This window comes from Gallus gallus, chromosome 8 (genome assembly GCF_016699485.2).
Source record: "Gallus gallus isolate bGalGal1 chromosome 8, bGalGal1.mat.broiler.GRCg7b, whole genome shotgun sequence".
NCBI lineage: Eukaryota > Metazoa > Chordata > Aves > Galliformes > Phasianidae > Gallus > Gallus gallus.
The window spans coordinates 12,120,402-12,148,396 of record NC_052539.1 but is presented as its reverse complement, the minus strand read 5'-3'; the positions used below and the strand labels follow the sequence as shown (position 1 = coordinate 12,148,396).

Sequence of the window (27,995 nt, the reverse complement as noted above, 5' to 3'; positions counted from 1 at the left end):
CCCGCTCGTGGCACGCGCTCCGCCCCGGTCCCGCTGTATCCCGCCCCGTCCCGGCTGCTGGGCCCTCCCGCCACCGCCGCCTCTTCCACTCCTGCGCACTGGGCGCGCCCCAGGGCTGCCGGGGGCCGGGCCGGGCCGGGCCGGGGGCGGTGGAACGGCGGGCGGCCAATTGCGGCGCCCCGGGGAGCGGCTCTGGCGGGGCCGCCGCCCGCACTTGCGGGAAGGATGGAAGCGGAGGGTCGGGCGCCGGGGCCGACGCTGCCCCCCGCTGGCGGGAGAGGGCTCGAGCACCTCGCGGGTGTCCCCGGTGCGACCCCGACGCCGCTGCTCACCGCCTCCGCCGAGGTGCTGGAGTTCGATGACGAGGAGGACGACCTGGAGGTGTTCAGCAAGGTACGGCCGTGCCCAGCTGCGCTCTCCCCGCATTTCGGGCGGATGCGCGTGGCAGCGCCGGGACCGAGCGGGGACGGGGGCGGCTGAGGAACCCTCGCTGCCGACGGGACGGGGTGGGACGGGCGGGGCGGGCTCGCGCCCGGCCTCGCCTGCGTGGAACCGCTTCGCAGCCCTTGGCCGGGAATGCCTGAAGCGTGGCGGCCCGGGCACGGAGCGGGGCAGCGCCTGCGCTGCGCGTGCAGACAATGCAGCGGCTCGGCGGGACGGTGCCTGGCGCTCCGCCGCGCTTCGGGGCTGCGCCGTCCCCGCGCCCCGGTGCGCACTGACCGCACGGCGGGAGCCCGGGAGGGCGCCGAGCAGCCGCCGGAGCGGGCAGCTTCTGCTTGGGCGTCTTTGCGAGTTTCGAACTGCTGCGTGCCAGGATGTGCGACGAGGAGAGAAACTGCGAGTGTTTTTCCTGTTTGAAAATGTGATATCCCACTTTTTCATTGGGACCAGTTGTTATAGGAATTAAAGATATAATTCCGACGTTTCTATGGAAATAAAAAGCAATTTTTTGTAAGTGTAAGTAGAAACCATTGGAATAAGAGTTGATTCTTAGGGGCTATTTAAACTGACTGCAGTAAAAATCCTGAAATTGATGGATTTTAAGGCCAGGAGACTGTTAGGTGATTTAATGGTTTGTAACGGGCAAAAGGTCAAGCTAAATCTTACCAAGTTATCTGTGCTTTTCTGAAGCCTAACTAGAGTTAGCTAAATCATATTAACTGAACTTGAGCACAAAACCAGTGCTCAGTAGAGTTAGCTGTTTCTCACCTGGAATCCTTTTCCTTCTGCCAGGCAGGCACAAGCCTGGGCGGCTCTGCATGCAGTTTCAATACCAGTCAATACAACACACCAACATGCTTGCTTGTCAAGCGTGATGTTCCTTGAGAACAGAAAACAAAACAAGCGTCGATTATATGAATTACTTCTGCTCTCTGGCAAACATCTTTATCCTACATTCATGCAAAATATTTTCTGCTCATTGTAAATCTTAACAAATCTTACTGTATGCACAATGATAACCTTTTTCTTCAGGCAAGAATATGCTATGTGCAAGTCTTGGGCTCCTGCTTTTGGTGGTTGTGTATCAGCCAGAAATTCACCATTTGCTTTCAGCTTCAATTTGAGGGCTGATCTTTCAAGATGATGAAAATCTGTGGAGGTGATTTGGGATCACAGCCTGTTTGTGTGCATCCGTTATATGAAAGGGACACTGACAGGACAAATGTAGTTTTGGACCGATTTTTGTAAAACTCATTTGTCCGTAACATGCTGTTCTGAGACCTCCTCGTGTTTAATTCACCCCGCTGTCCTTACGGCAGTGGTGTAACATGGGCAGGCTAAACGGGATGCAGAGGCAGTGCAGAGCTCAGTGCCTGGTGCTGCATCAACTTCATTTTTCTAAGTTTAGTCAGTGGAACGGACCAACTATCTCAATGGTGAAAAATGAGGGTCTTAAAAAATTGTCAGCCTCAATACCATCAGTTATTACTCAAGATGTATTCACCAAGTTTTTATTGTATGAAAATTCATAGATGTTTGACCTGGCAGTGTCATAACCATTGAGCCAGCATCCCGTGACATGCCTCAAGTATTACAGACTGGCATCTCGGCAATCTGATAAACCATTTTCTGATATAACCTGCATTTCACTTTATCCGAGTTTCTGTCACCAGGGAGAAAGTTCTGAGGTCATTTTAGCAGAGACAGCTTCTCAAGGTTGAATTATGAGTCACACCACAGCTTGCTTTCTTTCATGAGTATTAGAGTACTGTGTGTGTTGCAATACTCACCCTGGTAGTCCTCTTGTTCCTTGTTCCTTGTGCCCTGACATGGCACTGACGGAGCTGTCAGTGGTTTGGTTAATGCTTAAAACATTAAGGAGCCCTTTCAAAACTCTGTTTTAGAGTTGGTTCTCTTCCATAATTACAGAAAACTTCATGGTGTTTTTAGGAAAGACGTACGTGCCACTGCAGAATTGCACAGAGGCAATTTTTTTTTTTCTGGAACAAATTGATCAGGGATTTGAGCCTGATTTAGAAGTTGAATGTTTCAGCCAAGGAGCTATCCTGTCTTCCTGAATCTCTCCTTCTTTGAAGAATGCTCCAACAACTGAGCTGTTCTCCTACAAGATATCCTGCCATCATGTCCCCTGCTTCCAGACCTGCTCTGGATCCCTGCCCTCAGATGCATGCTCTGTGTCCTGACTGGGGCAATGGCGGTAGCTCTGAGCCAGGTGTCTGTACTCGGGGGGAGCAGTGCTTTGGCAAACTCCAAGGCTTAATGTTTTCCCCAGAGAGCTGCAGGCTGTGTGCTCAGCTCACCTTGAGGCTGCTCTCACTGCATGAGTGTTTCCATCCTGTATTAATTTTGGAGTCTTAGTGGCCAATTGCAGCCAAATGAAAAAAAAAAAATTAAACCAAGAATGGGAACATTTGCTTGTTTTCTTTTCTGCCACAAAATTCCTTCCACCCACAACAGATGCACACACAAACATAGTTCCAACTTCAATGTTATAGCTGTACAGAAAATAGAAAACTAATATTTTTTTTACTGTGTTCTTTTAAGAACTGCTGGAAGTAAACCTGAAGTAAAGAAGAAGTGTACTTAAAATTCACATTCATGTGAATTTCACATTCATGTGCAGATGACACAATGGGCGTAGTTCAGCAAACCAGAAGACTTGCTTGTTCCATGGATTTTTCTTGTCACTGTTTTGTTTCTTAGATCACACACTTGTGAGCCCTTGCATATAAAAGCATGCTTTCCAGAACCTGCCTGTACAACTTTTAGTAGCAACTGAGGAGGAAGGAAACATGAAGATACTGGTGACCTGTAGGAAATGAGACAATATGAAGCACATTTACCTTGATTAGGCTTTGCATTGTCATTATTCATCAATGGCCATTCAAGTCCCATGCGTGCTCACATGCATTTTTCTTTCCCTGGAAATTTCCTGTTTTCTCAGCACTTTGCTCCACACAAGCATATTTGGGAAACAGTGCTCATTCTCCGCATAGAGCATGGGCAGCTAGTGCTGGAGAGCAGAGAAAACACAGCTTTTGTGTTCACCCTCCACTGCTCCGGGTAGTGCTTACCACATACCAGCATAGAAACTGTGGGCTGGATCAGTCTGAATAAAATATGTCAAGTAACTGACAGACATACAAGTAAACAGCTGTATAATATTTAAAACCATCACCTCTAGTCATAGAATCATAGAAGAGGAGGTCTGGTATATTAATACTATCATTGTCTAATTGCCAGTATAATTTTATACTCCATGTGTGTGAGAGTACATTGATAGATTCAAAAAGAGAAAGTTGGCAGTAGAAAATGAAGGTTAGGGCAGGAAAAGGGGGAACAACTTGTCCCAAAGATAGTTTTGGCCCGGTAAAAGCCAAAGGAAAAATTCTTGCTAGCCTCAGTGACACCAGTCTTGTACTCTTCAGCCCTACATGACAGTACACAGCTCTAGTTTGTGTGGACTTACACATTCCCGCTCCTGACATCTTACAGTTTTCTCATCAGCAACATCTCTTTTCTGCATGTTCCATAGTCAGCAAGGCACTACAAAGGGCTGTTTTTGCCACTGGGACTATATTGCTTGCAGGAGAACAGCCAGCCCCATGAACAGGTTGCCCAGAGCAGCTGCCGGTGCCCCATCCTTGGAGGTGCTGAGGGCCAGGCAAATGGGGCTTTGGGTAACTTGCTTTAGTGGGAGGGTTGGAACTGGGTCACCTTTAAGGCCCCTTCCAACCGAAACCATTCTATATTGCTTATTCATTGGATTAGATAAGCAATTGATTTTACTGCACTGTAAAGCCTGTAGAAAGGTAGCTCAAGCAAGCCTGAAATAAGCTGCCAATATGTTGCAGAGAATTAAGGATGCTTCTGCCTTGAGAAGCCCCCAGAAAGAAGGCATCTTCCATTGCAGGTGGCCAGTGAGGTGCCGTGTTGTGTGGGGTGATCTCCCCAGTGCCCTGCCAGCTGCCAGCAGGGGGACAAGGACTGGAACTGGTCAGCCTCCGGTGCACCAACACAACAGGCGGCTGTTCATCCACCTGCTGACCTCCTTCAGAAACCTCCTTCAGCTTTTATCCAATTTTGCATATCAGCTTCTTAAATTTTTCAAAAGAGAAAGCAATTTTCATGCTCTGTAAACTTTAAGAAGCAATTTCCCGCTAACTGGGCCCATTACACTATGACCTCTGTGCTTTAAAAGAAGTGTGTGCATTAAGCATGCTTCCTCAAGCAGTTTTACAGCTTATTTTTGCTACATGCACTTCTATTTTTTATTTATGCCTTGCAGATTTTTAGGAAACTTTCTGAGAACACCAATGAATATTAAAGTTTGTTGTTCATTGAAATATTTCACTGTATTTGATATATTAGAAAAACTACAGAAATGTTTGATATTTCAAATATCGTGATTATTTTAATTATCCTCATTATTTTTAAACATTTATTCATTTTTATGCTGTTCTCTGTAGTTAGTTGATTTAATTCAATTAAGAAATTAAACAGCAGTTTTATACTACGTGTACCTATTAAAGGTTAAATCCATGCCTCTGTAAAAGCTTTCTATTTCAAATTCTATTTTAAAATATGTGCAAACTGAAATACCTTATTCCTATAAAAACTCAAAATTGGATTTTGTCTTGGTCTTTTAAAGTCATAGTGTCTTATAGTACAGCTTACTAGAAATAACTGAAACTTCCTCAGGCATGAAGTAACGCTGCAAACAATGTTAACAAAGCTGGTAATCAAACTGCACAAGTACTGGCTGCTTGTATTCGTAACTCATTTTAGCATCCATAGGCAAGTCCTGTTCTCTTTCTGTGCATAAATTCCTTGTCAGAAGGTACTGTTTTGCTTTGATCAGTTCTAGAATAAATCTCATTCCTTATATCCTCACCAAAGCAAATACTGAAGAGAATAACACACTTGTCACAGATCATATAATTCTTTTGTCTTAGTTTTATTTTAAAACTTACCATTTTAGCATCTGACGTGTTTGTTTGTGTATAAATATGTTTCACTGTGGATATTCTCATGTCCTGTCTGCAGGATACGTCACTGGCAGAGGCAAACTCATTCAGTCCTTCAATGCCAATATCCCCCTCATCTATGATAAACCAGTATAAATTTGAAGATGAACCAGAATTAAAAGATCTCTTCATTACTGTTGATGACCCTGAAAGCCACATTACAGCCATTGAAACATTTATTACGTACAGAGTAGTCACAAAGGTAAGCATCTATTAGATGAGGATCCAGGTAAACCTCGGTGGCTCACGGTGGTAACAGTGATAGCATTTTCAGCCTTCTTGCAAACCATTCTCTGGGGTACTACCCAACTGAAACTGTGCTTTGATTCTGCTATGAGTTATACAGACCACTGTAACCATACATAACTGTGCGGTTAATTCTGAAAACAAAGTATCAGTGTAAGTATATACACACACTGTATATACACATGATTTTTTTATACTGAGAAAAGAGCTGCCTTGCCAGAAGCTTACCTGCTGCAAAGTCTTTCAGCTCCATTCTTCAGTAACTGTAGTGCCCACTGTCACCTGGAAGTTTGTTTCCAGCCTGCAGTTGTGTATGATTTCTGGGGAAACTGCCACAATTCTCAAGTGAAAAAGTAATATGAGCAAACAACGTAGTGCATTTTTAGCTGTCCTGAATGCAAATTGTTTACTGGCAATAAGGAAGAAAGACAGTGCTGTGAGACCAGCCAGCTCTTTTGGGATTACCAGCAAATGTTCTGCAGGCTGTGGTTTGAGAATTACTGTGTTCATTTATTTGACTTTGAATTCTCTTTAAAAGATACATTTAAAACCAAATTTTCAAATGGGAATTATTCATCTTTAAATAGAGAACTTATAAATTCCTCATAAAATATTTAAAGAGTAGGAAGAGAGCTATCTTCATTAGGTTGCGAGCAATAATTTTCACTTCACGCATCTTTTTGTAGATGAATGAACATCTTTTTCTGCAGGCAAATATGGAAGGGCTGTAAGGTGGATTGCTTTTGCTTCTTTCTCTCTTTCATCCTTCCTTATCATATTTAATTTGAAGTGCTAGCTGTTGATGATAAAAGCATTCCTCCCACATACCTTGAAAAAAGTTTATTCAGTCCTTAAATATGTTTAGGTTACGAGAGTGTGAGTGAGTTTTTTTCCATGTGCTTGCATCACATTGTAAATCTCTGCAACAACGAAACATCTGCATCACTTTGCTGAACACCTGGGCTCTTTGTAGCTTGATTCTAGAAGATGGAGCAGTGATAAAATCTCATGGTTTGACAGTTTTGCAATGCTGTAATAAGCATTTTTTTCTAAGTATTAAAGATTTGTTGGTGAGCTCTGACAAAGGGCTACAGAACTGGAATTGATGGATTGAAGAATCCATTAAACAGCACGGGCAATGTGCTATGATATGCTGAAGTTTTCATGCGTTGAAACAGGGGTTGTTGGATGGTGTAAGCACAACTCAAGGACATACATCAGCTCTTTCTAGCTTTTCCAAAATGCTGAAAAATGGACTTTCCTCACTCTTTGATTTTAACCCCTTCAGAAGTGCCCTAAATGTAATGAACATAGCTATGATTGTTAAAAGGGAAACACCACACTAAAGTAATGATTGAAATCTTTTGGAAACACTGTCAGACTGATTATTTAAAGTCAATATGTTGTGGGATTTTTTTGTTGTTCTTTTTTTTAAATTTAAGTAGAACTTTGATTTCTTGAAAAATTATGTTATATCTCCTAAAACAATTGATCGTCATTCTTTAAAAGCTGCAAGCAAATAGCATGGGCAAACTAGAACTGTGTATGCAGTTTTATTCAAAATGTAAAATGATATTGTGCTTTTTACCTGGACCTGTGTTTTCTGTTCATTGTTTTCAGACATCTCGTGGTGAATTTGACTCCTGTGAATATGAGGTCCGACGCCGATATCAGGATTTTCTTTGGTTGAAGAGCAAACTTGAAGAAGCACATCCAACACTTATTATTCCTGTTCGTTTGCTAAAACTTATGTTCTTTTTATTAATTTGTGTTCTGGCCCCAGCTTTAAACAACGATGTTTAAGGTCTTTCTGGGGTTTCTGAAATCTGACAAACATTAAACTAACCTTTTCGTTAGTAGCTTTATATGCATGTATATATGTGTTAATTAAAAATTCTGCAAGGGTACTTCTTATGTTTGTAATTGTGACTTTTGCAGTAATTTATTTCCCCTTTCTTGATTGTACCTGTATTCTGTAGCACATAAATTAGTTTATGCTATTGTTGAATATAATAATTTTGAAACCTTTTGGTTTTCACGTGGTGAATTTTACAAGGTATAGCTATGTTTTCAGAAAAACTGTTATAATATTGTTGATACTATGCAAGTTATACAGTACATTTTTTTCTTTCTTTCCTTAGCCATTGCCAGAAAAATTTGTGATGAAAGGAATGGTGGAACGATTTAGTGATGAATTCATTGAGACTCGGAGAAAAGCTCTACATAAATTTTTGAACCGCATTGCTGATCATCCAACTTTAACTTTTAATGAAGACTTCAAAATTTTTCTTACTGCACAGGCCTGGGTAAAATGGCTTTATTTTTATCTACAGTTATATGGAACCACATGGTGTGTCAGTAGTGGTGTATGAGGAGCCTCTCTAGATCACTACTCAATAGCATCTTCTGATGGCTTGTTACAGAAGGGTCAGAAGAAGATGTGGAATTTCTGTAATATTCTTTCCCTGAGAAAACCTTTTCTTCTGTGCGTTTGGCTATCTTGCATGTGGCCATAAGTATTACTGTATCTTCCACAGCAGGTTTTGTTGCTGTGTTTGGATTTCTGTGACAAATTCACAATACTGCATGCTTTCCATTAAGATCTGAATTTTGTATTCAGAGAGCCATCCTCTGAACTTTCAAAAAGGTTATTCTATCAAGATGAAAAAATAGTTAAAAAAAAAAAAAAATGTTGGGTTGCTTTTTCCAGTAGGAACATTGTTTGCTTTTCCCAATCACTTTTTGCAATCTTCACCTCTTTTTTCCTGTTCTAGAGGCTAAATTGCTAAGTAGTCAACTCAATGTATGGTACGAAAGGGTAAAGGTTTTCTGCTGTCATTTGTCATTCTTTGTAAGAGCACAATGCATAGTATCTTTATGTCTGTTCAGAAAGTCTTAAAGTAAGATTTTGCCTCTAAAAAAGATATCTGCATTGTCTTTTTTTCCACTGAGTTCTATGAAGTTTTTGTTTAAAAACAAACAAACAAAAAAGCTTTAAATCACATATTAATATAAAGAATTTAAATATGTATGTGCAAATAAACAGAGTACATTCTGGTTTTAGGAACTCTCCTCGCACAAGAAGCAGGGTCCAGGTTTGCTGAGCAGAATGGGACAGACCGTAAGAGCTGTAGCATCCTCAGTAAGAGGAGGAGTTAAAAATCGTCCTGAAATGTTTACAGAAATGAATGATTATATGGAAACATTTAGTCACAAAATAAACGTACTGGACAAAATAGCTCATAGAATTTACAAGGAAGAAAGGGGTAAGTAGAAAACAAATACATTTTTTATGGGTTTAAGAAATTGATGTATTGGCAAATGACTTGGTGTAAACAGTAAATTTGTTTTCATTGTGCCAAGCAAAATAGTTATTTCCAGCAAGCAGGGGAAAAGGGAAATTTGTATTTATACCATGCTTTCCAAAATGGTCATTGTTCTGGCAGATCTTCAAGTTAACTTGAGCAACTTGGTAATAGAGAGGGTTTTAACACATCATTGGCCTGCTTGAAAAGGAACTTAAAAATAAAAAACAAGTATGGCTATCTTTTTATTGTGCTTATTGGAGAGCTGTGTGATATTTTGTATTTTGAATGGAATGTAATGAGTCAGTTTTTTGTGTTGTCTCATACTGGCATAATGCTGTGTAGATCCTGGAACTCTATATGTGTCTCTTTTAGTTTCATTCTGCATTCTTTTTTTTTTTTTTTTTTTTCCTCACATGTTGCCCAAGTAGATTATTTTTTAATTTCAAGAGCTTTACTGTTGGCAGTAGTTTCTGTCATGGAAAACAGTGCCTGTTAAAGAGTTCTAGGGGGAAGGATTACTTAAGCTCATATTTTTCCTTAAGTAACAGCAGCTTGCACACCCACTTGCAACTCTAAATTATTAATTTTCTGAGCTTAACACTGATCTCAGTCCAGGTCTCTTGATTACTGTTGATTCTACTGGTCAGCACTTACATGACATTACTCTATATATAGTAGAACTTGAAGTGCTACACTGTGTTCTCTAATAACTGAGACTCTGCTTTAGTGTGCAGAGCAGATCTTAGCATGTCATTGCCAAGTTAGAGGGGTCCTATAAAATGAAAATACACGTTACTGAGAAGCGTTCTTTTTGATACAGCTCATTCCAGTGGAACTAGCTGGCCGAGGTCTTTAGGTTCAAGTCATCAGCACCAAAATATTTCTTGGAAAACCTTAGGAGTTTTGGCATGCTCCCAAAGTTTAATAAATCTTCTTTCCAGATTTTCCAAATAGCAAGAGGCAGAACACCAATGTGCAGGGTGCACTGATGAGGACATGAGAATGTTCCTGCTTGTAGTATCTTAACATGTGATTTTCAGTTCCATCTTGCATGGACACTTTTTTGTCGAAATGTTTTCATAGTAGATGTTGGATTCTTCACAGCACACAGCTGTCTTCCATCTTTTGTTGGACATTTCTTCATTATAAATTCAATTGTGTTAAAATTATGCTTTCAATACATCCCGCTTTCAGGTCATATTCAGGCCTGCCCAAGTTAAGTACTACCAAACATCAGAGTGACTTCTGGGCCTTCCACAAATTATCACTTGATCTAGAGACACAAGAGAAGCAATTCTTGTGGTATCCCTCTATTTAGATTAATAAAAATTTCTAAAGGAGATATCAAATACAGAACTGGAATGAACTTCCTTGTGTTGTCTGTACCTCTTGGGACTTTAAAATAAAGCTGCTGGTTCCTTGCTGTGTTCACAGTAAATAGGAGGTTGCAGCTAGTATCACTTAGACATCTGTTAGTGAACAAAAGGCTAATATGTGTCTGTGTCCCTGTTAAGAGTATTTTAATGAAATGAAGGAATACGGCCCCATCTACACACTTTGGTCAGCATCAGAAGAAGATATAGCAGACTCCCTAAAAGGCGTCGCCAGCTGCATTGACAAATGTTGCAAGGCTACAGAGAAACGAATGGCGGGGCTCTCTGAAAATCTGCTACCAGTCATACATGAGTATGTTCTCTACAGTGAAATTCTGATGGTAAGGTTTCATTAAGGATTGTTTTTGGCAGTATGTGAAGTTTGTCTTAGGCCATTGACAGACTCTGGAAGCAAGTCCATAACTGATGAAAAATATTTTATGGCCATCGTTCTGCTGTTAGTAAATGTGCACAGCAATGGGATAGCTGTCCGTTAGCAGCGAATCTGGTTTGTCCTGTTTCCCTTGTTAATCAGGCAAGAGGCACCCATTTCAGACAAGAGCTGCTTAGTAGTTTGTGTGGCAGGGAGCCCATGGTAGCAGTACAAAAGTCTGGTTTTAGAGCTGTGTGTGTTAGGAATGGAGCACAATAAGGTTCAAGGAAAAGCAGCTTAGAAAGACCTCCTTTGACACTGCTGAAATATGCAGTAACAGATTGTGTGGGGGAGAAGGAGTGGAGAGGTTTCTCCTTTTCTAGGAGATGTTCCTAAATTACTTTCTCTAGAACAGCAGGGAGCTTCCAGTCCCTGTGTCACAAGCCCGTTTTAGTCTCTGCCATAAGCTGATGCTCTCAGTTCCCTCTATGGATGTATTTTTCTTACACTTGGAGACACTATAAAAAATTTGTCCTTATTGAAAATCAACATAATTCCAAAACTGATTTTAACATGTCATAATTCCCACTCTTCTGCCTTCAGAAAGCAAAAAATGTCTACAAACATATCTTTGTGGGATTTTCCATCCCAAGGCAAGCTGCAGTTTTTGTGTCTGCTAGGAACCCAGCTCACAGGGCAGCAGGGGCTGAGTGTGCTACAGGCCATGTGTAGAGCAAGGCCCAAGCTAACTCAGCCAGCAGAGGCCTATACTGGCACTGGGCAGAACATTGTCCATTTTTCAATAAAGTTCAGCTTCTGAAAGTTAGGAACTAGTGCTGCAGTGACTAGTTTCATTGAAAGAAGGACCATACAAAATGTCCCATATCTCACATTATTTAAATGTACATGCAGGTAGGTCAAGATAGTATTATTGTACTTAAAAGCATGAAAAGATGAATATCTTAGCAAATTGCAGTATTTCCTCCTTCAATTTTTATTATTCAGAACTTCTAACTGTGAGCCTTTCCATCCCTCATGTCATTAAAGAGATGCTGTCTGCAGCTTGGCTCACCTTTGTACAGGTCCTCCCTTTTGTGTCTAGCAGAGAGATTTCTGTGTACAAACCACAGAATGATGTCCTGGCTTTTAATACACAATGTGGCAAGTTTCTGTTGCTCATTGCTTGTTTTGTTTTGTTTGTTTTCTTTTTATTTCTGGTTGCAACATCCAAGTGCTTGCAACGCAGTGTTAAGTTGCCAGAGGATTAATGAGGAAAGCCTTTCTCCTTTAGCTCATTCCTGTTCAACCACTGCTCTTTTCCTTTCATTCACCATGATTTCTTTTTCCTATAACTTACTGGCCTCTCACAGTTTGGAGAGAGGGATACTCATACTAAAAATACAATAGGGGAAGTCGCACACTTTAACCCCTTATCGCAGGTACCTTTATGTGCTGCTGCACGAACATAATTGGCATATGTACAGAAGGTGTGATGAGTACAATGGATTAGACTTTGTATTTTCCAGTGCTGTGATTTCAGCTGAAAACTGAGGGCAGAGATGAATTTGTAGCTAGGTATTTACATCAAGGCAAGCTCCTTTCTAGCTGACTCACAGCAGAGGCAGAGCAAATCTGGAGAGTGTGTAACTCTGTCCCTCTGAGCTTCAGCATACAGATTGCAGCAGTAAGTTGGCTATGGGTCCACACACAATTGTTTGTGGATTTTGTGTCAGAATAGAATTAATTATATTATATTATAAAAATATAAGAATATGTTTATAAAACACAGTCCGTCTATTTGCCATTGGAAGTCAGCATTTGCCTATAGTTGTAACAGAGCAATATTAAAACTGTTGGGTTTTATCTCATAATTTAAGGAGTATTTGTGATAAAATTTGGCATATAATCAAAACAATAGCTGTAAAAAAGGTGAAATAAATACCAAAAAAAAAAAAAAAAGGGGGGGGGGGGGGGGGGGAAGAAAAAAAAGAAGAAGAAAGCATTTGTAATGTGATGGACAGCTCCTCCAGACCTATTTATTTTGCTTCTATGCTAACAGCTAAATGTTTTCTCTATTTATCTGAGTAAAAGATTTTCTGAGCTACTAAAAGGTAGATTTATGTGTGTATGTACTGCCAGTGTATTACTCAGAGCTGTCCAAAGTCAGGTTTTCCAGGCTTTTCCAGTGAGTATCTGTTCTAGAAGAAACATTGAAAAATTATTTAAAAATTCAGCTCCTAATTTTTTATTCCATTCTTTATGTCATTCATGTCAAACTTACAAGATATGAGAGAGAACACAGTTAAACAAGAAAGCTAGAGAAGGTAGAGCTGCTTGGGTACTCTGCTGGTTCAACATGCCCTATGCTAGAGGTAGATACTGAAAATCTGTTTGTTATATGCAGAAGTAAAATCAGTTGCAGCAAAGCAATGTAAAAGGAGGTATTTTAGATTTGTAATTACATGTGTCCTTCTTTTGATTATTTCTTTAAAAGGATTAATGCCTTCTGTGAGATAAGCACACCTGAGTGTACTTCTGTAGACGAGGAAACTCAGGCAAAGAGAAATGTTCAAGACTTGCTCAAGGTCACAGCGCAAATAAATGAACATCAGAAATGAAAATTTAATCTGTAATACCATTCCTGTTTAGTAGTCTAACAAGTAACATTTCCTTCCCTTTCTAATTATATTTTGACATTATGTTAAAAATCCAATACCTGTAAGGCAGTTTTAGTGGAGGAAATAATTTCATACACTGGAAATAAGCGCATATATCAAAGTTACTACAGCTATCATTTTCATGATAATTTTATCTGATTTTACTCAACTACGGTTCAGTACTCAAATAACTCAAATGAGATACTTCTGGACACGGGGTTGCACAATGTTGCTTTTTCAAAATGAATACATTGTAGGTTGAGTTGATATGAAGTTAACTGCTACTGCTGGTTTCTTCATCCAGTTAGCAGCCATAGGGGTATGGCAGATTGGACTCACTAAGACTCTTGAAAAAACAAGTAAGATACAAAGTAGATATTGAAAAAATAAGTATTGACTACTTTATTTTGATTTTAGGAAAGTACTTGTACCATGCCAGAGTTCTTGAATCGTGTCTTGTTTAATTTATATTGTTGTATGTTTTTCTGAATATATTTAGTGTGGTTTACTTTTTTTTTTTTTTTTCTTTTTAATATATTAAGGGTGTTTTGAAAAGGAGAGACCAAATTCAAAGCGAGCTTGATTCTAAAGTTGATGCTTTAGCCAATAAAAAGGCAGACAAGGATCTGGTGAGTATGTCTTTGTACGGAATGCTGAGATATTCCAGGCCTTACTCTAATTGCAGAAAGTGAATCCCCTGAACAATGCACGTTCTGTGAAGCAATGCACTGTAACTGTATGGCGTCTCTGTGTCCTGTACTTCCTCTGAGAAAGCATGGACTTTGCAGTTACACATGCCAGGCAAAGGCAACCTTGAGAAAAAAGCAAAACTTCAGTGGATAGGCAGCTACAGCAAAAGACTGAGAATAGTGGGTGTTCATGGATCATGTTTTGTCAGTGCAGGCGGCACAGTGGCTTATTTTTAGGATTCTTCACTTCCACACTGAGAGTTAAACTAAGACCTGCGGCAGTGCTCTTGTAGCTGCTGCTCTGTTGACATAAGAGAGGAATAGGAGGTGGAATGAGCAAAGCCATTCATGAGACATATTTAAAATGAAAAGTTCTGGATCCTGTTCTTTCAGGATTGGTTATTTTTTAGGATATTTTTTACTAGCTGACACCTTCATTCTAGTGCAGTCATATCTATAGCAAATGGACTTGAGCATTCTCAAAGCCATCACCAAAGCTCAGTGGGATGAGTTTGCACACCTTCAGTAGCTGGTCTGCCTGCTGCTGCCACCATCTCACTTCTGGCCTTGGTCAACTTGTGTGCAATGCAGTACAATGCAGTGCTGGTCTTGGGATGGTTTCCCACGCTGCTCTGCTATCACCTGTGCACCTTATAGACACGGTGAAGAACAAAACTGGCATTTTGAAAACTTTATTTTTTAGCTCTAACACCTAAACAATGTCTCCAGCACACTGTTAGCACCAAGTATCATACAGTGTAAATAATATATAAAAATGACTAGATATAATTACCACAGCTTTTTTAGTACATCAAAGAAGAAGGTCCTTGACATTTCATATATTTTTCACTAGAGCTGCCGCAATTAGCTTTCATGTAAAGATGAGCTGTTTAGATATCTTTTGGCCATCATGTTCTCAGCTCCCTGACATGGAGTCCCTACCAGCTGGCAGTTCTGACCCCAGGCTGGCTGCCTCCCAGCTGTCCTGCCTACCCTGTGTGGGCAGAACACTGGCACGAAAGGCTCAGAGGATGCAGGCAAAATCTGTGAATCTGAAAGGCAGGGATGGTGGCAGCCTCTGAGCAACACGGAGAGTGGAGGACAAAGGAGAGCAGGGGCTTGTATGATTTCCTTGGCCTGGGGTCATGGGGATGTGCAGGGGTATCACCACATCTGGGAAACAGCCTGTAGGACTCAGAGAGGTCACTGGCTGCCAGGAGAACCACTTCTGTTTTTTGCTTCTAAAAGTTTATAGGGAAACTATAAACTACTCTGTGTAATAAATGAACAAGTTTTGTAACACTAATTTCACTAATTTATAGGAATCAGCAAAGACCATCTTCAAGCAAACCTTTACTTAATTATTTCTATTCTCAGTGTATCTACAAAATATATGTATCTATATACTGGCCAGTTAACTGGTAAGTGAGGCCTCATGCTGGCTGTATCATAGATCAGGCCACTTAGTTGCACTGCATGTGAAGATACAGTACATATTAAGAACTTCATTTGGCCAGAAGGCGTGTTATAGGTCATTGCTCAAGTTATTTGTATGCAGCTAGTTAAATCAATTTTGCATCAATATTGCATCCCTTTTATCAGTACTTCCCATTTGCATAGTTTGTTGCTAAAAACAGTTGCATTTGCACAGAGTGACTCAGTTCTGAAACACAGTTCATAAAGCTTGGTTAGCAGCTGGCCTTACTGCTGTCCACCAGTGTACAAGGGACACTGCTTGGCAGGACATGGCCTTCTAAGAAAGCATTTCTGGTATCATCTGATGGAATCCTCATACAAGATGCTGGCACTCAGTTTTCTTCAGCTGTTATAGACAAAAAGGAATAATTTTCCCTTTTGCATTGCATTGATTGATTTGATATTGACAAGGTTGTGCTCCATAATGAGATGTTTGTCCATGCTTCCAGTGAACCTGATCTTTTTTAACTGTTCCTGCATTTCCTTGGTACCGCTGCAGTAAAAGCCTGTGGGTCATGTGGTTACCCAGGTATTCAGATCTTTGCTTTGTGTTTCCAGCCCCTCTATTTCTTACTCATTGCTAAAAATGCTGAGATCTTGACTCTTCTTAAAGTCTCATCAGAGCAGCAAAGCAGATATCTGTTAGTCTGATCATAAAATCCTGTCTTTAATTGAATGGTGGCTGCATCCTGATGACTTTTTTCTTCATTAGAAGTGGAAGATTTTCTCCATTAATTGGCCACAGAGAGTTTTGCACTGCTATTTTTAACTGTTCAAGTAACTTCTGTTTTCTAAATCTGTTTTTTACTATTTTTTAATTTTTATTACATGTTGACCTATTTTCCTGACACTTCTATCCAGACTGCTTTCAGAATGAGAGGAGGTTGGAAAAAAAGCCTGAAAAGAGAGGTGCTGTCGTTGGAATTGGTGTCAAATGCTGACTTTGGCTTTATTTGCACATTTCTGTTTCTAGACATACCCTATGTAGCTTCTAATGATCTCACAGACATCAGATTGAACTTGTCAGTGCAATCTGGTAGCCAGAAATTCTGCTGACAATGACTAGCAAGAACTGTAATCTTATTGGAAGTTTACTTCCACCATAGATAAGGAATCTCAGCCTGTCCTTAGAGCTGATAAAAGGCAGTGAGATCTTTAGCAATGGTCACAGCAAACATTAAATGATTTAACAAGCAGGCAGTTATACAGCAAGAGTGTGCAAAACATTCCCAAGGTCAGTGCAGCTGACAGACTGGAATCACAGATTAAACCTTGTAAGACGTCAGGTTCATGGGCTAGGAATAGACATTTTCTTGAGACATGCTTCTCCTATTGGGCTTTTAGGACAGGTACTTGTGATGCTTCTAAAAACCAAAAAATTATCCTCCCACATCAAAATGTAGGCGTTGAAGGTGGCCATTATTCAGAGTACAGAAAGTCTGAAGATTGTGATTTTGGATGCAGCCTCCTGGCAGAGATTTTTGGGAGGGATGTTTGAGTGCCCTCCCACTCATCTAGGCCTTTCTTTCCTCCAGAGCTCTGGCTGTAAAGAGGTTACCATTGTGGCTCCATTGCTCCTATGCTCTGTTCTGAAGGAGTAACCAGTGCCTCCTTCAGTGGCTCGGGGCTTTTTTACAGATTTGATACTGCTGCTAATATTAATAGTAATAGTAATTTTTTTAATTACTATTAATATTAATAGTAATTCTGACAAAAGGTTGGTATAATCTGCTCTGACAGAACCTGACGCTGCAATGAAGAAAAGAAATGCTAAATCTATCACATTATGAATATATGTTATGTTTTACTCCAAGCTGAGCAAGGTTAGTACATCCAAGTGAAGGATTAATTCATGTAGAAGATAGAAAGTCATGCCGTTTGGCATATTGAGATACTATACAATTTTATGTCACTTGCCAGGTAATTTGGCTATTGCTGCAAGTCCCTTTGACTACAAGTCACCCTGTTCATTCCAGTAGTGCTCTGCCCTGGCAGGGTCTAGCTTACTGCTTCTGTCCAGTAGTACGGCATCTGGTGAGCACTGTGCTGTCCTTCCACAGGGACCACTGATGTAAGAATTAATTTACTGTTCTAGCTGCCTCAGTGAGGTCAGTGTAAGAAAATGGATTTGTACTTGTTGAGAAACCAAGCCATTCATTGATTTCTGCTGTCAGCTGCAGAAGATAGTATATAAGTTTCTTTTCAGCTGTGAAAAAGTAGATCTTAAACCTATCTAGTTAAGATGAAGAAGTGTGGCATAACTCTGTCTTTAGACCCTAAGTTCAGCCGTTGTCTTGATACACTAGGTGGCTTTAGAGGGTGATGCTTAAACCACATATCCAGGCAGGGATGTAGAACAGTCTGCCTGCCCACATCACACTGTAGCTACACCATGGAAGAAATCTGTAGTTCCTAGAAAAGGCAAGACAAAAACAAACTGTAAAATAAATGCCTTAAAGATACAAACGATAAGATAAAGGGAGAATGATGCTGCCAGGACTTTGAAGCCAGATTTCTTTAAGCATGCAATCTAGTTCATTTTCATATAAGAATTTTTTTTTCTTGCAAAAGCAGAAAAATGGATTCAACTACCTTATTTGCTCTAAATCATCTTCAAATAGTCACTATTTTCAGTATTCTGCGTGCATTCATTTTTAGTGTTAGAAGGAAAGGCAATTAACTTGGGGCATGCCCAAGATTCCTAATCCAGTTGCCTGTAATATCTTTAAAGGTAATTTCCCCATATTTAATCTTTGGATTAACCTTTTCATATTGAATACACTGTTGGTAGTTGATGAAATTACCCTTGCCCATAGTTTGATTACTGATCTAGCTGGATAATTGAACTTTGGCTTTTCAGTAAAGTAGAAATAATATTTTTTCATTTTCTTCTTAAATAGTGTCCAATATTTCATGAATCTAGAAGTGTGGCAAGGAAAGTCAATGTAGTAGTAAAGTCTAACTGAAAATGTTTATTCATGTCTGTATCGTGGAATGTGGGAAAAAACATTTGGTTGAAATTTCTTTCATTTTTCATAGCTACTCTGTTTTTGCCTAATTTGAGCATAAGGATTTTATTTTGTCAGACTCTGAATTGGGATCTGTGTATTCACAGTTCTGTCTTTTCACTTGACCAGCCTTTCTTTCTTGCTGGTTGTTCTTGAAAGGGCTGTTTTTTGCGGGGGTAGCACCTCTTGTTTCAGTGTGCCTCCAGTCAGCAGGCAGTAAGATCCCAAACAGTGGATTCCCAGAAGGTTGCACAAACCGAATTCAGAGTGATCTTGATGACAATTTTATGCTGACTATATGGACCGTTAACAGGACTTCTGAGCATTGCATAGTGAAAATATACACAAACGAGTTACTTGGTTAAAACATATGTGTCTCTTCTTCACAGCAGTCACACAAGCAACATGTATGAGCTGTCATCTTCCCCTGATACCTCCAATTTTAAGGAGGCTCAGGTTCCACTGCTGTTCCAGACAGAGTTTCTTAGTTTGTTTCTGCTGTTTGCAGCACCTCCAGCTATGGCACTGGAGAGCTGCCCTCTGTGTATGGTTGGAGCTGCAGGCTGTGGACCACAGCTTTCCATGTCCTGCTCTGAAGCTTGGTTTTCTTGCAATGTGTGAATAGCCTAAGCATCCCTTGATGATCTTGTAGAAGACTTGGAAGTTCCTACCAATGAAAGCACCAGCTCTGTGGCACTTAGGAGGAGAATTATCCAACTTCACAGAGAAGTTGTATGATGTAAGAACACTTTGCCTGATAGAAGAGTAAAAAGAATAAGAGGAAGGTGTACAGTACCTGAGTTGCAATGGAAACAATATAAGCAGATCAGCTTTTCCTGCTTTATGATCCTTATAATTTGGTATTTGTGCCCGACCACCCTAGGTTTGCTGCAGGCAGATGCAGTACAGTCCCAAGGCATTAATTCACACTGTGGCTGCAGAAGATTTGCCTCATTCTGCAACTGGGTGCCAGCCAGCACTGACACAGCTGATTAGCAAATGACAATAGGTACAAAATTAGTGACAGGACTAGAAGACTCACTAGAGAGAGGCTCTTTATCTATTTCTAATTCCCATTAGCTTGGAGTCACTTTGTGCATCTCCAGCAATTAGAAGAAAATAATGGCTGCATAGCAGCTGTCCCTGAGGTTTTGATTCTGGATCTCTCAGAAAGAGTCCCTGCTTTGCTGAAATTCTCCATTTTAAGTTCTTTCTCTACTTCAGTATTTCTCGCTCCCTTGTATGGTCACACCAGGGTTAGTTCCACACTAAAGGATTGCAAGGTGATGGACAAGAAATCTGTGAGTATAATTTCTGCTGTCTTCCCGCCATTCTGATTTCTCCTGAAGTCATCAAAGGTTCTGAATTTCCTCAGTCTTCTGGCCAAATCTCATTTGTAAAGTTGATTTTGCTCCAGTAAAGCCCTCAGTGTTTTCGTTTTCAGATGCATTACTGTTGAGTGCCAGCAAAGAGGTGCCAGAATCTGTAACTTCACAGTCAACAAAAATATTTTCAGCAACATTTTAGCCGTTGTCTCGTATTTCTGCTATTAATATTTCAGAAATTGTACTGAGCTGTTCATTAAGAATAAAATTTTAAACTATTTATCACCGGGAAATGATGTGCTCATTTTAACACCAACCTCACTTCTGCAGTTCTGTTCATGTTACTGCACTGCAGTCACTTGGTTTTAATCAATTTTAAAATGCTAACTCTACTAATTTTTTATTTTTATTTTTGATGTTTACAATTGTATTTAGTTCTCAGAGGAGATTGGGAAACTTGAAGATAAAGTAGAATGTGCCAATAACGCTCTGAAAGCAGACTGGGACAGGTGGAAGCAAAACATGCAGTACGATATGAGATCAGCGTTCACTAAGGTGTCTGACAATAATCTCCGTTATTATGAAGAGGTAAAACCCTTTCTCATAGCAACATTATTATTGACTGATTATTTCAGCAGAGAAATCATTGCATTGTATCTAAAGAATAAATACAAGTTTTAGTTCAAACTTGCATTAACTTCAGAATCAGTTTTTGTGGGAAGAAGCAGTTTCCTTAACTTGAATTGTTTTAAGCAAAACATATTTTATTTGTGCCCAAGTGGTTGATCCTGAGTTCATCAACAACAGAGGGCAGTCTTGTTTTACTAACCAGAAGAATTTGGGAGATATTTTTGGGTTGAATGTCAGCTGCTGTATTTCAGCTTAGAAGCCTTTTGCAGTGACTGCGTGAAGAAGCCCTCTGGAAGGCTCCACATTTATAAATTACTTTATATGAGAAGAACATTTAAATGTGGTTCCTTTTCAAACAGCACATTCAGACAGTTCTCATTGTTATTTCTCTGAGGGATGTGAAAAAATCAGACTTTACTATGGTAAAAGCAATAGTTTGAGAAGTCAATATGAAAAGCTTATGGCACGTTTTTTAAAATGCACAAATGGATACAGTTACTAAATCAGATCTTTTTATAATTGAAACTGACTACTTTGGAAAGAAAGCAGAATGGTTGAAATAAAATTTTAATTTCAGTTCAAATGCCATAGCTATTATTCTTGGTAAAAATTCCAAGTAAGATATTTTAACCAACAGAACTTGAATACGGGTAACAAAATCTCTTAAGCATTCTGTGAAGTTTCCTCAGAGGCACCATGTTGCTTATATTGTGCTTGTTTTGAAAGTATCCCAGTATCTTGATTTTTTTCAGGTTCTCCTTTGGTAAGGCAGTTACCCATCTACTAATCAAAAAATGGTATTTTTACAGATACATGTTGATGTCTATGTCTTCCAGTCTTCCAACCTTCTTACGGGTTGTCCACTAGCCTCAGTGTAAAATCAGTGTCCTGGTTTTACAAATCATTTTGTTAGAACATAATTGAAAAGACAGAGCTCTTGATCATCAAGTATAGTTAATTAGGATGCAGCCTGTGAGATGTGTGGACATTGACAATCTGTTGTTACATATGAAGATCAAAATATTTTCTGAAATCGGGCAGCAAACTTTTGACATCCTCTCACATTTTTTACAGCTACTGATGATCTCCGGTTTCTATATCATGAATATGTATGTTAAATCAGTGCTAAATATATTGGAATATTTTGTTCATGAACGATTAGCTAAATTAAAACAACAATAATTCTTTTTGTCTCTTTTCTGTCTAAAAATGCTTTTTGCTGAATTAGAATTTCATTTCAGAATGTCAAAGCTCATAGCGTACATGAAATTATTATCACTAAGTCAAAGATGTGAAAAATGGTTCAACTATTTCTATAGGTACCAGTGGCTCTCCTTAAATAGTCTCTGAAATACTGGACAAATCAGTTTACACTGAGACATTATTCTTTGTTGGTGCTTTTCTTGAAAACTTTAAATGGTTTTCCTGTTACGATCCGATTGATCCAGATTTTAGAAAAAGTATCTTTCTGTATGGTTAATAACAAACATTAGGCTAACCAAGCTGAAAAGTGAGGGCTTATCAGGTTTTGTTTCTGTTTTTTGTTTTTGTTTTTAGCAGAAAATCATTATCTCAATTCTGGCATTCGAGAGATTTTGGTAAAATTAAATTGGGGAGTTTGAGGAGTTTTTATCTAAAATGTGCAATTTTTTTTTATTTTTTATTTTGAGACCTGTTTTTATTGCCTGTGGTTAATTACTGGCGAAGACCTTGTATTACAAATGATAGGTCCTGCAGTCCTGAATACAACAGGAGACAAACAAACAGACAAAACATTAGCATCTTCTTTTGCTTGCTGCCTAGAGGTAAAACCTCAGGAAGGAAATCTCAGAAATCTGTGCATCAGAATATGATTCTTATGCTTTCCATAAAAAATGAAGTCCTACCTTAAAGATAAACATTTGAGTAAGAAGTGTTTCTTGGTTTCTACGGCTATGGAATTTCAGTCTCTTTGGCTCTCAGTGTAACAGGCACTAATTAATGCCCCATGTTGCAAGTTTATGGGGTGCTCCTGTGCAGACCTATGAGAACAAAGTCCTTCCTCTCATACTGTACAATCTGAACAATACATCTGCATATGATGCCATTTAACAGCCCAGTATTACCATGACTGAGCAGTCACTTGCAGTTCCTGTAGTTGGTCTACATGAAGTTCTCTTCTTCCTTCTCTTTCAAAAAAGAGTTGAATACATGCTAAGTCTCTCCATATGCAAGATTTAGAGCTATTAACTTACTGTATTAAAATGCCATACCATTTCTTTTACTGCTTTTTCCCATGCCCTAGGTACAACACAATGGTCTGAATTAGCACACCGCTTAGCTCACAGGAGATACAATCTTCCCAATGGTTGAAATCACAAACTATCCACAGGGCAGAGCATACAGCTGAGAGAGCAGATTGTCACCAGGTCTTTCCATTAAGGTATAGATATTCTCCAGCGCCCTTGTGACAGAGCATTATGAAAACCAAGATACAAAGTTCTTGTTACTTAACTAGCGTATCTGAAGTCATCCTGGTTCATATTAGCCAACAATCCGGGCACCCAGGAATGTTGTACTTTGGCTTCAAAGAACAATAGCAATTAAACATTTACCAATTGGTTTTTCTTAATGTTTGCCATAGTCTCTGGGATATTTGCAAAAAGAAAAAAGAAGTATTTAATTTTCTCAGAAAAAACTTTGTTAACATATTCAGAGAAAAAGAAAGTAAGACCGGAGTAAGTAGGAGCACAGTCCAAATACTGCTCAGACACTGTAAATCCAGCAAATACACCCATTTGGTTTTCCATTGCTTATAAGGCACTCTAATAAATGCAGGAATAATGTTTTCCACCTTCACCCCCTATAATGTAGAATGATATCTAATTAGTTTTGGCATTGAAATAACATGTTTTTTTCCTTGTGCTAAGATACATCTTTTAAAGTGTAGCCTCTGATTTTGTATTTGCCATGTCCAACTGTTTAAACATTTGCAGATTAATCTAATAAGAAGTTAGATTTGATAGAGTAGTAAGAGTCTTGTTGGTATTCACACATCTTACTTTTTTCCAAAAACCTAAAATAAATGGTTTCCTGATTTTCTTAACTATTTCAAGCATAACTGAGTTTATTTCAGTTATCTACATTATTGTGCAGACATAAATTGATCCAAATGATTCATTAGGTCAAAACAATACTTCCCATTAAAGTAACTTTATTCTAACTCAAAAGCCCACATGTACCCATCTAGTGTAAGCTTTAGGAAAATAGATTAGATGTGGTGTTTGCCCCGGAGGCCTCTGTGACGTATATAACAAGTCATTGGGTCAGCAGTGTTAGCTGCTTACACATGTTGATCACATCCTACCTTAGCAATGCCCAGGCATTTAGCTAACAAACTTCCTGTGATATTCAGAGGCTCCCACATGGCTGAGCCAGTTTGTCACTGCAGATGTCATTTCAAATCTGGGGTCCGTCTTTGAACCATCAGTCATTTCAGACATAGAAATTTATTTTAAATACTTTTAGGAATATTTTTTATATATAGTGGGTATCAGCATTTTTCTATTTGTATACACTCTAGTTTTTCTTTCCTTGCACCCAGAAACTATGAATGTCTCTCTCTCTCAAACACAGAAGACTTCATTTTCAGATTCTACTCTAGGAAATGTCATCACAAAGGATATTTTTAAGGTATTAACCATGGAAAACAGGGAACTGGAACACATGGCATATGACACATTGCTTCTGTTATCATCCCTACTACATGTTCTATTTTTAAATCTTTTTAGTTAGATATGCAGTTGTATATGGGAACCTCTTAATGCTGTTTCTAAAAATGGTGTTGTAAAACAGATGTGCAGAACAGTAGTAATCAATATTTTAGGTAAAATAGCACTATTTAAGCACTTTCATTTTGTATATTTAGATTTTCTAATGTATTCTGCAGCGCTTTTACAAGTAATTGGATTATGAATTTCAACACTATGCATGCACATTTAATTTCCTGGGTTTGGTTTTTCTTTTTGTCTCCTTTCTGTCTCTTGTGAAAGTGGGCATATCCTCTGTTTAGATCTCCATTTTCACCCTCCCTGGAGAACTCCATAAAAGCATTCTGTAATAAGGCTGAAGTGTACATCAGTAACAAAATGTCGTTTATGCAGTTCATGCTTCACGATATAAAAAGCTTGAGCCTAAGGCACAGAGACCTACTTTTGTTTTGGTACGGTTAATTATAAAACTTGTCAGCTGTAGAAACACTATGATGTCTGACAGTGAGACGAGCCACCATTGCTCTTACATTTTGGAAAATGTGTTTTGGCTATATAAATGAGGATAAATTAAAAACCAAGTAACTTCTGTAACAGAAAAAGATGCTCTGCATCTTTGTCTGAAAGGACTTTGGTAAGTTGTATCTATCTGGACAAGCAACATAGTGTGACTGCATTTTAACATATGCATTTTGGCTCAGTGTTGCAAAGATAATAGGGAGCCATTTTTACATTCCAGACAGTAAATAAGATGTATGTACTTTAACACACATTACTGAAATTACAAAATGATAAAACATGAAATTATATAATATAAATTAAACTGTGGCTCAGAAAAAAATAATAAATACAGTCATTCATTGTCAACAAAAGACTGTTCAAGAAACTGATTATTTATTGTCTCACACCTAGGAAAAGCTTAGGAAAAACAGATGTGCCTTGCAGCTCTCTAGGTTGGCAATCCAGTCTGGGCTCTAGCAAATAGAAATCTGAGGGTGAGCACCACAATGAAAATACATTGCTAGCAGCTGCCTTGTTGACATTTTTAAACCAAGAAGCCACCTTGCAGCTCAAACACCTCAGATAGATGCAGCTGCCACAGCGTCACATGAAGAAAGGGAGAATCTAATGAACAAACCTTAAAGGCTTTCAACAAAAGGTCAAAAATACCTTTTAAGTCAGAAGTCAGTTTGCAGCATTTGCAGATTGCTGTTCGTGCTAGCATTACTTTCATTGCTTCTCCCTGATTTATCATTACAAAATAACATTTCTCCAGAAGGCCAGTGAAGAAATGCAAATTTTCATGTGAATCGTACTCAGTTACTCCTCTCTTTTCACAATAATTCAAACCTTCAGTGTGCTCTCAACAGCATCACGGTGTTGTGCAGTGCAAGGAGTAAAGGAAATTAGGTGGGAACTCTGCCAAGACTACAAAAATCAGCTTGGGGGAGTAGGTTTATGGTTTATGTAGTGTGGAGGACAACGTGCAAATAACACCTCTGATAATGACTTTCTAAAATGTCTGACAAAGAACCCATGTGAAAGTAAGTTTCTACATTCTTTTTCCTTGTGATCTCAGTCAGTCAGCTGTTTTAATCTCTTGCATTATCTTGCAGCCCCTTCTTGATTTTGTGTATTCAGAGGCATAACTGCTGCCATCTTTTGTTAGATTTTCTATTGGCATCCCTGATCCTGCCTCCTCATACCATCATGGATTCTTCCAGCTCCATTCAACCTCCATTTACTTTGCTCTTAAATTTCGTAAATTATCATTGTGACTGTCAGATCAGCCCAATTGTCTTCTTACAGGTAGATGTGGGTTACTGTGCATTACTGTAGCTTGAATGGCTTATGGCCGGAGTTTTCACTTAAGAAATTATGACGTTTTCAGGGCTGAGTTAATTCAAAGTTTGAATTAACTGAGTATGTTGTTCAGGTTTGAATATAAGAGAATTTGTTGAGATTTTCAGAAGAGTTACTTATGAATATTTCAGATTCTTCATGAATAAACTGTACAGTAATAAGTAAATAAGCTGCATTATCAATAGTGATAAGTATGAGTGTGTAAGTCAAAGTTTTATAAGAATGTTTCCATTTCAAAACAGAATTATTGCATGAGTTTGGCTGCACTGTTTTAATGACAGATTTGAAATGGGAGAAACCTGGTATGCTGAGTAACAAGCATCAGCACATCATGGGTTACCTAGCAATAAGCTTGCCATGATCCTCAATACTAACATCTGATTTATAAAGGTTTACCAAGCTGCCAACACTCGTTTAAGCCAAATTGAACTAGAATTCATTTGGGGATTTTTATTATCATTATTTTTTTACTTATACTGCTTCCAATAATATACATATATATATATGTATAGTTTGTACAGTTATTAATTCATTTTTTTTCCATTAGGAGAGAAATACATTTGCTGTAAAGATGGCAGTTTTTCCCCCTAGCCCCCTGCCTTCCTGGTCCCATTTCTTTCTCATTGCTCAGAGGAAAAACAAATTATCTGTGTGTTTAGAAAAGAAAAGTTTTAATTTAACTTGCAAAGAATATTGGGTATGCTATAGGAATCCATAGAGATTACAAAGGAACTGTGTGCGACTGTGGTTTCTATTTAGAGAAGATCTTTGCCTGTAACTAGAGAGATTAAAGAAGAGCATAATTAATGTTAGCATCTCCCATGCTAACACATACAATTACAATGCTCACACTGTGTGCTTGTCATTATGTAAAAGTGACCTTTACAGCTCACCCAGCGTGTTGGCTAACATTTTGCATATCACTGAGCTGCCTAGGAAACCATATTTTGCTATTACCACAGTCCCACAAAAACAGCTTGTGAAAATGCATATGTACTCTTTTTTTTTCTGCTTCTTTTTCTCCTTGGCTACCAGTTTTACAGAAGTCGGTCTGCTATATTAATATGTGTCTGTGGATTTTTTTAAGTGCCTTGCTACATGGGAGTCCTTCCTAGCATCTCAAACAGTGGATCATCACGGGGAAGAAGATTCTGAAGACAGGCCTTGAGTAATATCTCTGCTTGAACTCTACCTTTTCCGTGAAGTTTTTCTCAACCAAAGAAGTGCTTTATATGAGATCAGATACATTGTTAAATACAACTGTTAAAATCAGTGAAACACAAGAAACCAGCTTATTGAAAACTCAGGTATTCTACTCCTGAAATACATTTTGGAACATGCTATATATTGGTTTATATTGCTTAGTTGTGATTTTACATATTTTTACGCAAGTGTTCACATACATTTTTTTTCATACATATTGCATAACTTGGATATAAAGTATTTTAAATATGTAAAATAAAGCTCAATTTTAATAAAAACTTTAACAAGGAAAGTCTGTCTTCATTCTGCATTCTACTCTGTAAGAATTGTTTTGGTAGTGTAGCTTGCATATTATATTTTCTATACTGAGTAATTGCTTGTATTTTTAAAATTATGTAGGATTTGAAGAAGCAGTTTAGGATTATTTTAATAGATTGTTAATTTATTTTAATAGATTGTTCTAGTCACCTGATGGCAAAGTGCTGAGGGAAGGTGCTGATCTGTGAGATTAATACTGCTTTAAAGTGCTGTTAATTCAGCTTGCAGTTTGTATTTATAAGTCAATTAAGCGTCTTTCATTTGATCTTTTTTAAAAGATAAAAAATT

At 38.8% G+C, this 27,995-nt stretch overlaps 1 protein-coding gene across 2 annotated transcripts; it reads left to right on the top strand.

Annotated features, from left to right (window-relative positions):
* The first annotated feature begins 194 nt into the window (after positions 1-194).
* On the top strand, positions 195-27,673 carry SNX7 (sorting nexin 7). Of its 2 annotated transcripts, none has more exons than XM_422321.7 (9): positions 195-393; positions 5,509-5,691; positions 7,356-7,466; positions 7,877-8,041; positions 8,800-9,001; positions 10,558-10,757; positions 13,989-14,075; positions 20,380-20,532; positions 27,274-27,673. In XM_422321.7, exons 1-9 carry the CDS (start codon positions 226-228, stop codon positions 27,352-27,354), a joined length of 1,350 nt encoding a protein of 449 aa, XP_422321.1. In that variant the 5' UTR covers positions 195-225; the 3' UTR covers positions 27,355-27,673. The 2 variants fall into 2 exon arrangements, with proteins under 2 accessions (XP_422321.1, XP_025008807.1); XM_025153039.3 differs by lacking the exon at positions 27,274-27,673 and adding an exon at positions 21,384-25,195.
* Positions 27,674-27,995: the final 322 nt, after the last annotated feature.

Bases quoted from the DNA above. Each gene is read 5' to 3' on its own strand.
- SNX7 (XM_422321.7), top strand. From the start codon at position 226: ATGGAAGCGGAGGGTCGGGCGCCGGGGCCGACGCTGCCCCCCGCTGGC. The intron at 7,467-7,876 runs GTTCGTTTGCTA...TTCTTTCCTTAG, and splicing joins ATCCAACACTTATTATTCCT to CCATTGCCAGAAAAATTTGT. The intron at 10,758-13,988 runs GTAAGGTTTCAT...TAATATATTAAG, and splicing joins TCTACAGTGAAATTCTGATG to GGTGTTTTGAAAAGGAGAGA.